Here is a 14,136-nt window from a genome sequence, read left to right as displayed (position 1 = left end):
AATGCATTTGTTTGGGCAGCTTACCGTTTCTGCAGACAGCTCTGCCTCAGACTTCAGGAGCAGCACGCTCTGATCCACTGCCCTTACAGCACAGAAGGAGTTGGCAGCAGCTTCAATGACTAAACTGGCATTGGAAGCCGAGCGCATCTGCTTTTCAGAGAATTGCAGCTGGACCTGAAATTTATCAAACAGCTGTTGGTATGGCTAATCCCTACTGCTCAGGGCTGCTCTGGATGCGTGTGGGAATGGAGGGCAAGAAGGAGAATAGAAGGCTCTTCTGTTAAATCACACAAGGTTTGCCTGGAGAAGGATGTCTGGTCGCCACTGTCTCTGTTGACCAGGCCTCCACTATGATGGGGACTTAGGCAATAAGCATGTTTAGACTCCTGTGGTAGCTTAAATGAAGCCTACCTCAAGTGGTTTAAAATAAAGTGTGATTCTGTTGCTGCTATTATCAAATCAAATCTTAGTATGACACAGACTGCATGTAGTAAGCACTACAGTGAGCAAATCATATTTTTACTAGGTCCATGGCTCACCTTAGGAAATAATAGAACAGATTCTGTTTTGAATCTATTCAGAGCAAAATCTATTTCACACTTGTGTTCGATAAGAGGGAAACAGTAGGAGGGGAAGACCACAGCAAGTAAATGGAAATGTTTTACTTAACCTCATTTGTTTTGTCTTCTCCTAACGTTTCATGTTTTTTAGCTGAAAATTAGAAAAATCAGCAAAACTGAAGATTAGAAAAATCTTAAAGGTGATATCTGATTTCAAAATCACAAATCAAAATGTCTCAATGGAAATAATATGGAAGGAAAACTTAAACCCCAGATTGTTATTTTTGCTTTCTTTTCTATATGTATTTAGTTCTGGTAAATCCAAATTGCATTTTTCAACAAAAAAGTGTAAAAAATCAGATTAAATAGTGAAGTGGGATAAGACTAAAGTGTGTTCGCCATGCTGAAGAACAGACAGTCTAAACTAAGTCACTAATATAGTTCAAGAGAGGCAGGAACCATCTGGGGATAGTGTGGGCTTCCTGAAAAGTAGTTTTTAATGTTAAAAGATGATTTACATTTTGATGATAATGCCAGGAGGTGGTGGTAGAGGAGACATATAAGGAAAAAGAAAAAAGGAGAATGAAGAGAGTAATGCTGAGAGAAGTGGATGGAAACAAGAAATAAAACTGGAAATCTATTGTGAATGTGTGCGCAAAGAATTTGTATTTATCTGACAACGGGTAAGACTTGCTGTATCTTAGTGCCTCTCACCTTGTTTTTGAAACACTTCTCAACTGGAAATCGGACACTGTCTGCCACCAGCTCCTTGGCAGGGTGTAGGGTATATACCAGCAACCGAAGAGCTGGAGCCATTTTCTCATTGACCACAAGTGGGATGGTGAAAGTGCCATTTTTGTCTGTTAGAAGAGAGAAAGGGACCAATAAGGAGAGAAGCGCAAAGATCTGCTGTAGTAGTAGCCATCCTCAACTGGCATATAGCTGTACCAGTCAGTGGAGCAATCTGTGCTTAGACGATAAACTGAAAAATCCTGGATTTGCCAGGAGGTGACATGCCCGGATTTAGATCCAGATGCTTTCAGATTTATTGTGGATTTGAACGTGTGGCCAGATTCAGATAGCTCCCTAAGCCAGACACTTTGCATTCCCTACAATATCCTTTGGGAAGATCTTTACAGGACACTACTTCTTGACTCATATCAAATGAACTAGTTGCTGGACTAAATCTGACTTTATAGTGATCTTAGTGGTAGCGCTAGTATCATGCACACATGCATGGATGGAGAGAGATACAGCCCCCCCAATAGCTGTTGTGTACATCCAGGAAGTCTTGCCTTGGTCCTCAGTTCAACCATGACTCTTTTTTTTTTTTTTTAATGCAAAACCAGGGATTGGCAACTTAACTTACCAGCTTGGATATTAACTTTAATTTCCCCTGTAAGGACAATCTTGCCTTTTGCCATGCCCTGTGCAGAGAAGAGCAATACGTTTATGGGTTGGTAGAGGTTGAAGGGAGAAAGTGGCAATCAAGATCAATGTACATTGACAGGACAATCAAGGCATGTACATTGAGACGGCTTCAGCCTTATCAGCCTAATACCAGCCTTAGGGCATGCTGGATTCTGCCACTGCTGCTGGTACTGCTCGGGCCCTTGTGACTAGTCAGGAAGCAGAAGGAAAAGGAAGGGAAGGGGGACACAGAGAGTACCATAAAGAGTTTCTTGAAGGGAAGGGACAAGAACCCTGGCCTGAGACATTATGAAGGTGGTTCCTTACTATGAAATTGAGTAACATGGCCAGAAAACGGGATCATTTTTCCTGAGCAGGTAGTTTTGCCAAACTGCCTCAGTGTTGTTTCTGTCCTTGGGTTGTTAGCCATTGTGCTGGCTGGTAATCCAAAAGCTGGAAGAGCACTCACTGCCGTAATTGCTGTGGATGGACTGCCAGATAGCTGCCCAGTCAAGCCCTTTCGGCAAACCATGCAACAACCCCACACTCACAACGTAGTAGAAGTTCATGGTGTTGACGCCCTTGTATCCTTCTGTGTTCAAGACATAGTGCACAGTGATCATCCTCTTCTGCCCACAGCTCAGATCTTTCCACAAAGGCTCAATCCTCACAAAACTGCTAGTCCAGGAGTAGAAGCGCTGGATGGAGAGAGATGTATCGGGGTAGGAAGGCTCTATCCAACCTTCAGAGTGGCACTGGTCACTGGTTTTATAAGTTGCCTGATCAGGAAAGGGAGTGGGAAAGAAAAGGAAAACAAACATATGTCACTAGGGAAATCATTATCACATATTGACATCAGAATGATTAGTTCACAGAATGCATGTATTTAAGAATTGCATCTAAAGCCAAACTGGTGAGGAAAAAGCAGCACAATGGTCTTGCACCCTTGCAGCAAGCCATTGCATTGCAACAACTCAGGTGTTTTCCTCACTTCCTTTATGGCAAATTTTGAGAGCTCTAGAATATGAAATAAGCCAGAGAAAGCACATTTTTATTGCCAGAACTCTAAACTCATCCCATCTTTTTTGGGTTCTGTTTGAGAGCAGCCATCTCTCTCTCTGTCTCTATTCAGCCTTGTTTTGTACTCACTTTCAGACTGATCTCAGGATCAAACATTTTGGATGTATCAATGCTAAACTTCGCAATGCCGTTATCATCAGTGGTGAGGTTGCCTGTGTTCTTGTTATTGACAAATAGCTGAATAACCTTATTGGAAATAGGAGAGTTGTCTTTGTCTACCAGCTTGATCTGTAGAAGAGAATGCAAGACCTGTTCAGCATGTTATCTTTCTGTATGTAGATACTAATGTTTTGCACTCCTTTGCTCTCTGCACAGCAGAATTGCTTTTTCTTCTCCCTTCAAAGCAATACTTAAGAACCGAAATGTCTCTCTTCACTTTCTGACAGCTATCTCAGCTATCTTATGAGGTAGGAGCTTCCTCAGCATCTGCTACATCGTTGATAAAGTCCTTTTGTGGAGCAAGAACTTCTTATGTCTCATCTCTTTCGCGGCCAGTCCCTTCTGACTACACATTTCCAGTTTAAAGATATACTTCCTTTCCTCCATTTTTTCCTTTCTTAGTCTTGAGAGTCCACTGCTGATACTTCCAGTGTCTGAAGACCTTTTCTCTAGATCTTTATTTTGAACACTTTTCGATTCTGTCTCCACTGTCTCTGCTGTTTATGTGTTAAACAGACAAATAAAAAATAACAGACAGCTTAGGTAAATTCTAGGTTGCTAGAACAGAGCATTAATTTTGATTTTTTTTCAGAAAAAGATGGCAGAAGTAATAATATATTAAATACAAGCTTAAGAGACTGAGTATCCTGACTGTCCAGAAACAGCATGGAGACAAATGACCTCTGAAACAAAAATAACAATAGAGAACTAAAAGTGTTCAGGTGGATGGTGACTTCAGTGGGACTGAATGCAACAGAAGTGAAGGCATACAACATATGGCCAGAAACAGACGTTTCATAGTGCAGGGAAGGACTGTGAATGGCATGTGATGGCACCAGGACAGGGACTGGGATCTGCTGCATTTTGAGAAAGTATGAGTATCAGTGGCTTCCAGACAATAGTTCCCCTGATATGACCCTCGAGGGTTTTTTTTTTGCACAAAACCCAAGAAGCTGCCTGAAGCCATCATTAGCAGCTTTGTCTGAGATGTGACATCCCAGCCTCCTACCGCGTGTCTTTCAGCATGTTTAACCTCTAGCGTGTGTGTGAATGTGTGTATTTGAGGAATTCACTGTGGCACATCACCCCAGGGAGCCTGTTGACCCCCATCCTCCAGTAAGGGGTGGCAAGATGCACAACAATCTGAAGAACGGAGTGGGAGTGGGGACCAGGTGAGAAAGTTATATACACATCTTCCAGAGGTGAAAAAAATCCTTGGAAGACAATCTCTTCTCTCCTTTCCGTGCTACTGGTAAGATGTCCGCTTATCCTTTCCTCACTGAAAAAAGCTGAACTGAAGGGAAGAGAGAGATTTATCCCTACCCTTTAAACTACTGACAGAGTTATGTGGGATTTGTCATGAAATTTAAAATCATGAAAACATTTTGAGGCAGAAACTTGATTTTTTTCTTAAATTCCTTTCACTCTTTCTTCCCTCATCCCCCAGTCTTTTTATTCATCTCTGGCTGGCCTATGATGGTCAATTCTGAAGGGAGAGGCAGCGATTTATATCAAGCTTAAAATGTAAGTTAGAAAAATGCTAGTTAATGGATGGTTTTGATTCAAAGTATTTCTGGCAGAATCAAACTCAGAATAAACTAATGCTCCTCAGTATTTAGAATTACCAATAGAACACTGTATGTAAAGAAAGAAGCTTGGGGAGAATACCCCCGGCCCTAAACAGTCCCCCAAGTGTTCCCATCACTGTTGTCATCTTCAATACAGGCACTCTATGCCCTTGCTTACCTGTCCAAAGTAAGGAATTCCTCTTTTGTAGTGGCCATCCATGTTCTCAAACTGTATGCTGCTCATCACCCGAGTTATGGAAATAGACTGAGTAGCTGTGAGTTGCAGGCCTGTAAGACATGTCCAGAGTCAAGAGAAGATATACTTTGTCTTGCATATAGCTTCATCAGAGTTAGCATTTGCTTGGAAATGATCACTGTGCTTATAAAAATGGATCTTCTTCTTCAGGAAGACATCCTTGTACTCAGCAGGCAGAGACTGAATATCTCCTACTCTCTTTTTTGACCACACCCACTGTTGCTGTTTCTGACTGTCTAGAAGGGATTACCTGTTCCTTTCTCTGTGACAATCGCTTTCACATCAAGATTCCTCATGTAACCAATGCGATTTAGCTCAAAGATGTTGGAGCTGAAAACCTGGGAGAGACAGCCCTCTGTCTCCAGCTGGAAAGGGAAGAAAACAAATCCTGTTACCAAGGATCACAGCTTTCAAAGGATGCTGGCAATACACAGGACCCTTCTTTAGTAAGTGAAGTCTTTTCCCACTACTTTTAACATGATTTATACAGGACTGATGGAGACATCACTGTCTACACTTTTCAGATGGGAAACTGAATCATGAAGAAGGAATATGTCAGTCCTTCTTCAGGCCTGTAGGAAACCAAGAAGAGAAATGAGGTGCCCCGAGTTCCGAGCTAGTGATTTAAGCAAATAGATGAGTAGAGTGAAGGGAAGCATCAAGGAGAGAAAGAAAAGTGTGATGAGCAAAGGGAGAGAAGAACACAGGAGAGAGGACAGGCACGAAGAGGAATAATAGTTACGTATCATACATCTTTGGTAAATGACTGACAAACTGGGCTTTTCTTGCACCTCCCATAAGAATCAAAATCCCTGCACACGCTGAGCTGGACTTTCCCTTCAACAGGCTGGCCATAGATGTACCTAGGGGAAGAGGAAATAGGTCCATGAGCTGATGCTTGAAATATTAACTTAAGCTAACATATGCAGGAATAGAATGGAATAGTTTCACAGGCTTTTTCCTAACTCTCCTGCTGTTACAAAAAGATAATACAACTCAGAAGTTGAAATATTAATGAATTCTATTTCACCCCTAAACCCATGAACCAAAACCACACCTTAAACGTAAAAATAAATACCTCTATAAGCATGATGGACAGACATGGCTACCAACAAAATTATGACTGTTGTCTCCACTCTTCAGCTTAGACTGGAGTTTTAGACTCACTGAAATCAAAGCAAAACTCCTCATATCTGCAAGGGGATCAGGATTTCAACCCTGAGTTCTAAATTATGAGATCTTGATATTAGGGTAAGCAAGGTCCTTCTGAAGGACTAAGCTTGAAGGGGGAGTTAAAGACAGGTGGAACCCTAAGACCCCTGCAAGAATTTAACGGTGCTCTGCATATGAAGATCTCCCTCTGAAGTGGGTTATTGAGAGTGGACACATGCTACTTTAGCAGGGGACCTCTCAAAAGATTTATTCAACTCACCAAACACCAGCTGGAAGAGAATACTCATATAATAAAATGAGATGAGCACACAAGTAAATGAAAGTTCCAACTGCCAAGTCAACCCTGACCAACCTATTGGCCAACCTGAGGCGCTATTTATTGGTCTCTTCTCTAAGTCCTATCTCTTTCCCCAGTCCTTGGGAAGTTCTTACTCTTCAGCATATTTCCTAACCACTCTGCACCTGGTACTTACACTCCACAGACTTTCACTGTGAACTCTGAATCCAGGACTGTAAGGCTCTCTGGTGCAGTGACTGTGACATGAAATTTTGGCAACACTAGGACAAAGAATAAAAAGAAAAAAACCAATACTGGCACATTATCAAATAGTAGGCTCTCCTGAGATGAAAGAGAAAATGCGGATATATCATCAGTGTTAGATGGAATGGGATCTCAGAACCAGGTTGCCAAAATGGTCAAGAAGTGGCCCGACCTGTGAAGGCTCACTACTGTATTTCTACAAAGCTTTGAAGAGAAGTCAGGACTTCTGAGATGAATCCTGTGATGTCTAGATGCCTTGCAGAGCTTTGGCCAAGAAAGTTCGTGGATGTGCCTGGGGGAAGGTTAGTTTGTCACAGTGAAATTTGCAATCAACTTATTGATTTGTTGTGCAGATTATTTTCCTGGCTGAATCTGTGCAAAATGGTTAATTTCTCTTCTTTGACTTTGTACTGTTCTTTTTTTTTCCTCTCCGGTTCTTAATGACAACTAATTGAAGTTGCATTTGCCAGGAAGCTGTTTGAAGTTTTAGCAATCAAAAAGGTTGATTGATAGGGGCTCATATCTAATAATGTTTTCTACTCTGAATAAAAACAACAGGTGGCATTTACCATATTCCTCCACAAGAAATGAGTGATTTGTTTTATCTCCTGACTTCTTTGCTACGATAATTTTGTAATTCCCCAGGATAGGCTCTTCAGTTAGCAAGAATTCAATCTGGATAATGTTCATCTCTGATGTCACGTTTTGCCACTGAAAGATCCTGTTGCCCAGTGGGTCCTGAAGAAAAAAAGAATATGGACTCACAGTTTATTTGCCTTAGAAATCTTTCGCTATTAGCACACAAAACCAGAAACAAAGAAGAAAGTAGGGCAAGTTACTTTAACTCATTGGGGAAGTAGCTTAATGCATGTGCATTGAGATAAATTATGCCTTAGTGTTCTGATTATTAATGTTGCTAGATTCTCATCTGTTGATCTCAGATTTAGGCATCCTCTGTCAGCCTCGGTGTCAGTCTCAATCATCAGGGGAAGTTGCACAGTACTGCTCTTCCCTGCTCTTTGGTATATGTTGCTCTAGTTTTGTGTCAAGGGGAGGAGAAAGAAAATCCCATCTTCTTCGTGCTTCCCCTTCAGCTGAGCTTATTCCACACAAATCTTGGTCTTTAACAACCCCAGCTTTTTTCAACTGGTGGAAGAAGGAAGGAAGCATTTCTTCTGCATTCACTGAGGTGTCATTTGCCTCTGAGTATATTTTATGCTAGTTAGACTAAAGAAAACTCATTCACACCATTTCCTTGAACTGTTTAAAGCACTGACTGCAGAAAAACACACATAGATCTCCAAATGTGTATGTTTCACTGCAAACAAAATAAAGTCATCTGACTTCACGGTATAACATGAAAACTTGCAAGAATGCTGTCTAGACATGAACTACAATTGCTATTTTACAAAGCACCACGAAATGCCATGGAAGTGCTAATATTGCTAGTAATTTTATCCACAGCCTATATTTGTTCATAGTTTTCAGCAGCACTTGAGTTATGAAAAGATATACCCCAGAATAAGTTGAGCAAACTGGAGGAGGTGGAGGGGAGTCAAAGGCAGGCATAAGAACAATACAACTTTTGACTATTGAGATAAGTATAGGTATGCTTTCCGTGTTAGCAAAGCTTGAACAGCATCCTGGCATTTTATGAAGTTTCTGTTAATTTCTGCCAGTGTACTCAGGAGCAGGATTTGGCTGTGTGTGGACACATACAAACTGATGTGAGCACATGTGCCCTAGATTTTATTTTTATAGGCGTAAAACAGTACAAAGAGAAAAAATCTCTTACCTGAATCGCAATTAAAGGATACTGAAAAGGGAAAAAACAAAGTGGGAAAAGACATTAGATGGCTGAACAAACACAAATTAATTTTCCCCAGGACTGTGAGAAATGTTTAACCAATAATCAGTATAATACCAGCAATCAGAGATCCTCATCTCTTATTTTAATCAGTTTATTAGCAGTTTTACTTCAAGAAGAAGATTACATAAAGGGAAGAGATGAAATGAGAATGTTGGGGCAATTTCTGATCATACTGGATTTAGTTCAATCCCAGAGCATCTGAGTAAGTTATAGAGGTGCACGTAAACTGTGATTTGGGCTTCTTATATCCCCACTCTTATTAGCACCAGCTCTTTTGGTAACACTGTGCTGTCTTCTGCATTGCAACCACATGAGAGGAGGCCAGTAAAGACCTTTCTGTCTCTTGGCTTATGTACTATGAGCATGAAGACAGCTTGCTGGTAATGAAAAGAGTGCCCCTGATGAGATAAACAATTGTGGTAACAATTTTCATTTTCATTTCCCTGTTTTTAAAATAAGCAAAGTACTAGGTGGATGACTTGCCAATTTTTGCAAGCAGCAATTGCTGAACAGTAATAGCGGGAGAGTGAACAGTGGATTCTCTGGTCAGAGCTAAAATAATGTCTGCAGCAACAAAGTGGAGGGTCTTTCCCAGCAATAGCGGGAGATGGTGTGTCAGGAATCCAACCTGCTACACATTTGCACTCTTCCCTGTGACTCTATCATAAGGGTGGATTACAGCCTGTGGTTAGGAAATCATGTTAATGCTTTGGCATTTAGCCTCTGCAATATCTCATTTTATCCACAGCAACTGTTTATTTAAAATTTGAGAGGAGGTTGTCTCCCAGCAATTTTAAATACAGGGGAATAATACTGGTCACTCACCATCTCTTGAACAGGTTTAAAATTGAAATCCAGGGCAACAACACGAAACATCACTGGAAAGACAAGGAACAGGGTGTTAGCATTAACTGTAGATTATTTGGCTGAGCATGATGTTTTGCGTTCATTAGTACTCCCAGTTTCACTGGATCTTTTAACAGTCCCACTTGCACAGGATGCAGGTAATAAAATGCATCCTAAAGTAAAAGAATCCCACAGAGACTTTGCTGAGGGGACTTTTCCCCAGCATTGAGTTCTCACACTCTTTCATGAAAATTTGCTTAACCTCAGAGAAGGGAGACGACTGGATGAAAAAGAACTGCTGTGCAGGTCAGGCAATCTCAAGTGACAACCATAACTCTTTCAGTGGCTGGCTGCATGATGTAGGCAAATTTGTTCCTCTTCATTTCCCCATCTCTAAAGCAGGGTTTGTTGCTTTGAACATGTGAAAGTTACAAATATTAATGGAACGAGGTGAAGTGCCAGTTTTTCCTAATGCGGTTAGTTGCATTAGGTTCTTGTTAGTTCAGTTTGTTCTCATCTTGTACATGTTTTTGCCTTACTTTCTTTTTTCTTTACAAGAGGAAAACTGAAAGGAGAAAACGATGAATTACTGTACAAGGAAGAACATAAAAACATGTTTCAAAAATGTCCTTACAAAGCATTACCTTTACATCATTTAATTTAATCAGCGGCTTCCCCACATCAAAACCAAGCAATCTGACAAATAATCAAGCCATATTTGTGGGACACCTTGGTGGCACCAAATTCTGATTGGTAAGCTTTCCTTCATGCTATGTGTATATGTAGCTAGGACTCATCCCTAATTAAAATATAGCTGATCCAGTCTAATTGCTATGTTATTTGGCTGACCTCTGGTAAGAAGTATTCTCCTAGTGTTTCCTACAGTGTTCTATCTGTGTGCTAGAAGCCTTAAAGCCTAGAAGTGAATTAAGGAATAGATCTGGATAAATGGCTCCTTGCATACATGGAGCTCTGTTTGATGGCCAGATGAGAATTATGGATAGGGGGATACCATAAGTGCAGGAAAAACAAAAACATGAAAATGTGAAGTCCAAAACCATCAGAATCCAGAAGGCAAATAGCATGATTTTTTCTTTAAAAACTTATAATTAATTTTAAAATAATGGATTTGACTCTTGGTTTTTAGATGCCTTTGATGGTGACCATCATCACAGACAGAAGACTGTGGGAGCATTGTTTCGTGCCAGGCATGTAAGTAGTGATCTAATCACCTCTTTCCACTATCTTGGCCTGTCACCAGTAATGAAACAGCAGCAGTAAAAGCTCCCCCCTTCCTCCAGCTGTGAGGAATGGACAAGGAAAATAATAGAGACCATGGGATGACAGTTTCCTGCCATCCTGAACATGACTCTCTGAGCTTCACAGCAAATACTTGTAATGGTTTTATCAGAAACTCTGAAGAAACTGTCTAGACTGTAGCTCAGTCTGAAAAGCACCTGAAAGAGAAATTATATCTGAAGAAACTGCTTCCTAAGGGACATGTTATAAACTAAAAAGATATTCACCACTCTGTCCTGGTTTGTAGATGGGTTTGTCTGTCTGCACGAAGACAATGCTCTCTGCGTTCCAGATCATCACCGACCGCCGCTCTTCTAGGCTGACTGTGGTGCCCTTGGCAGAGAAGGAAATGAAAGCCAATGATGCAGAACTGACAGGAGGAATCTGTGAGGAAACAGAAAAACGGGAAGGTTGCTAGTCTGGAAGTTATCTGCTCCAGAACCTGTTGAACAGCTATACCTGTGACCTGGGCTCCTACAAAGAGACACCCGTCTCACTTCTATCACCTTCATCACCTTCCATCACCTTTCTTGGACCATTCTTATTTCTTATGTCTATTAAAAATGCCTCCTTGTCTGTAACTATATATCTTTCCTCTGCTTCCTTTTTCCTTCAACAAGTCTTATTTCTTCCATTGCTTGTTCCTCTCCTGTAATCTCTGCTCTGATTTTCTTGTCCCTCCTTACATTTCTTTTCCATTGGGACATAAATTAAAATTAATTTACCGTGAAGTTGAAGCACTGTAGACCATTGCTTGCTGTCATGTTTTTCTCAAAAATAGTGGTATTAACAGCACCATATTCTAGGATGACTCTGATGGATATTGTCTCGTTGAGATTAAGGAACTGCAGGCAAACCTGACCTGGAGAGCCGGTTTGGAGGACAGCAGGCACCATCAGGACGTACTGCCTGTGAGATCCAAACATCAAAGTGTTCACATCATACAGAAAGGAGAAACAGCCTCAACAGGACGAAACAAATACAAAGTATTGTTATTATTCAGTACCTGCTGATTAGTTTAGATTAAACATAGGACACTCTGCCACTGCCCCTCACTCCTGCCCTGCAGCTCCCAACTAGCCCAGTGCTGGGTTCACCACACAGCTCTGCTAGCACCCCAACTCTTGCCCGTTTGCCCTTTATCTGAGTGCTGGACCCACCTGCTTTTAGCAAAGCACACTGCTGTTACTGTTGCTATTGTCTTTTCTGAACACACACACACACAAACACACACACACACACACACACACAAAATCAACGTCTATGGAAGTTCTGCAATAGGCAGAAGATCTGCTCCATATTAAATGAGAACCATTCACTTGCCATCCAGATTCCAGTTTAACTGAGCTCTCCAAATAGAAAAGATGAGTGTCATGGCAGTATTTAATATTTAAAGTAAAAGTAGTGGCACTAATTAGCACTGTCTTTAAAGCCTTATCGTGAATACTATTAGTAATAATATGGTAGTTCTTACGGCTCAGGTTCCATTGCAGCTGTTACATGCAGGAGAAGAATAGCCAAAAGAAACTTCAGCCACATTTTTCTCACTGGGAGACAGAAGAAAGAGATAAGCTCTCTTCCCAAGAAACAATTCATTGCCTGCTAGTTTAACAGTTCTGCAGCATTCCTCACCGAGTGCTCCAGAGGAAAGGAGTCGGCCCTTCAACTCCTCCCTGGCTCCTTCCCTAGATGTTAGTGCCTTTATAATTGCAGCAAGGGGTGGAGATCCCAGTCTATCCTACTGCTTGCAAGAACCTCCCCTAACCCTACTGCAACCTAAACCAACCCACTGTCTTCAGACTGTAACACTTTACTGCAGTTCTCTGAATGTCTGTGCAAAATGTCTTGTTTTCAAGGCGAGGGGCTTTGCTTTTTACACTGATGGTTGGCACAGCACAGAAAAGCACAAAATGACCTAAACCAGAATACGCCTGTTAAATCAGATTAACATTTGAGGGTTTTCCCCATTGTTCCTGGAATTTACCAACTGGATTCAGTCTGGGTGAAGTAGACTAACTTTCTATACTTTGACACCTGATTCTGGTTAAAATAATGTATTGGCCTCTCTTTTCTCATGCTTCATAGATATTTTGAATATTGATGAGATGGAATAATAGAGAAGCCAGAGACAGAAAGAGATCTAAAAAGTCTTAATTATTTCTATCTTGGCCATTGAGCACTTTGCAGTGGTGTTGAAGTTTGATTCATTTCAGCTTGAAATTAGCCAGTTGATGGGTCCATATAAATTTGTTAGTGCCCCAGGTTTATAGTTTTTTACACCTGTGTGGAAGCTAACTGGGTTTTTTTTAGGGGGAGAAACATCTGCTTTCAGTCAAAGACCTTATTTTAGGATAAAGAAGGATTACCTCCTCCTTTTGTTCTCTCGTGCTCTCAAGAGAAAATAAAGCACTCTGTTCTGCTCCCCAGAAGAAAAACAAAGCTGGAAAGCAGTTGCTTGATAACTGCAATTAATTTTTTTCCATTCATATTGATACTGGGTCTGGCTGGGATGAAGTCACGAAGTCAACTTTCTTCAGAGTAGCCTGTATGTGCTGTGCTTTGCATTTGTGGCTCAAACAGTGTTCATAACACACCAGTGTTCTGGCTGTTGCTGAACAGTGCTTGTATAGTGTCAAAGCTTTCTCTCTCTCCAACCTCCCATCCAAAAGCCAGTAGGCTGGGGGTGGGCAAGAGATTGGGAGGGGACATGGCTGGGGCAGCTGACCCAAACTGACCAAAGGGATATCCCATACCATATGACGTCATGCTCAGCAATAAAAGGTGGGGGAAAGGAGGCGGAGGGGGGACATTCATGATTACAGCGTTTGTCTTCCGAAGCAACCACTACGCATACTGAGGCCCTGCTTCTCAGTAAGTGGCTGGACATCTGCCTGCCAATGGGAAGTAGTGGATAAATTCCTCTTTTTGCTTCTCTTTCACATGCACCTTTTGCTTCCCCTATTAAACTGTCTTTATCTGAACCCATGAGCCTTTTTGCCTTCCTTCTATCCCCCCCCATCCTCTGGAAAAAGGCGGTGAGCGAAAGGTAGGGTAGGTGCTTGGCTGCTGGCTGGGGTCAACCCATCATTGTACGTTATCAACATGGTTAAATTTTGTAGACCTGAAGCCAGGGTTCAAGGCAGAGTACCTGGATGGGAGCGTGCTTTTCTCTACTCTCCTGATAGGTTGTGTGACTATCTCTTCTTGTTTCTTGCTAGTGTGTAATGCAGGGAATGGTAGCACCTGCCTCATAGGGCAGCTTTGAAACTTTCTTCAATTATGTCTTCAAATTTTCACAGAATTATCGAACCATATGAAACTAGAACAGGGCAGCAGCAACAGGTGGTCTCCCAGAGGTCTCTCTGTGGCATGCT

General features: G+C 41.5%; 1 protein-coding gene across 1 annotated transcript in view; it reads right to left on the bottom strand.

Annotated features, from left to right (window-relative positions):
• Positions 1 to 12,358, bottom strand: part of LOC142088194 (ovostatin-like) — a 27,584-nt gene extending 15,226 nt beyond the window's left edge. Inside the window, exons 1-15 of the mRNA XM_075163279.1 lie at positions 12,237 to 12,358; positions 11,488 to 11,671; positions 10,990 to 11,146; positions 9,443 to 9,495; positions 8,543 to 8,563; positions 7,317 to 7,485; positions 6,680 to 6,764; positions 5,785 to 5,896; positions 5,284 to 5,398; positions 4,956 to 5,065; positions 3,120 to 3,278; positions 2,522 to 2,749; positions 1,930 to 1,987; positions 1,275 to 1,420; positions 25 to 174 (exon numbers count right to left, since the gene is read on the bottom strand). Of these exons, the coding sequence (XP_075019380.1) occupies positions 25 to 174; positions 1,275 to 1,420; positions 1,930 to 1,987; positions 2,522 to 2,749; positions 3,120 to 3,278; positions 4,956 to 5,065; positions 5,284 to 5,398; positions 5,785 to 5,896; positions 6,680 to 6,764; positions 7,317 to 7,485; positions 8,543 to 8,563; positions 9,443 to 9,495; positions 10,990 to 11,146; positions 11,488 to 11,671; positions 12,237 to 12,358 (1,869 nt within the window). The remainder of the gene's footprint in view (positions 1 to 24; positions 175 to 1,274; positions 1,421 to 1,929; positions 1,988 to 2,521; positions 2,750 to 3,119; positions 3,279 to 4,955; positions 5,066 to 5,283; positions 5,399 to 5,784; positions 5,897 to 6,679; positions 6,765 to 7,316; positions 7,486 to 8,542; positions 8,564 to 9,442; positions 9,496 to 10,989; positions 11,147 to 11,487; positions 11,672 to 12,236) is intronic.
• Between the last annotated feature and the right edge of the window lie 1,778 nt (positions 12,359 to 14,136).

Source organism: Calonectris borealis, chromosome 1 (genome assembly GCF_964195595.1).
Source record: "Calonectris borealis chromosome 1, bCalBor7.hap1.2, whole genome shotgun sequence".
Classification (NCBI taxonomy): Eukaryota; Metazoa; Chordata; class Aves; order Procellariiformes; family Procellariidae; genus Calonectris; species Calonectris borealis.
The sequence above is the reverse complement of the archived record's forward strand: the minus strand, read 5'-3'. Positions and strand labels throughout refer to the sequence as shown.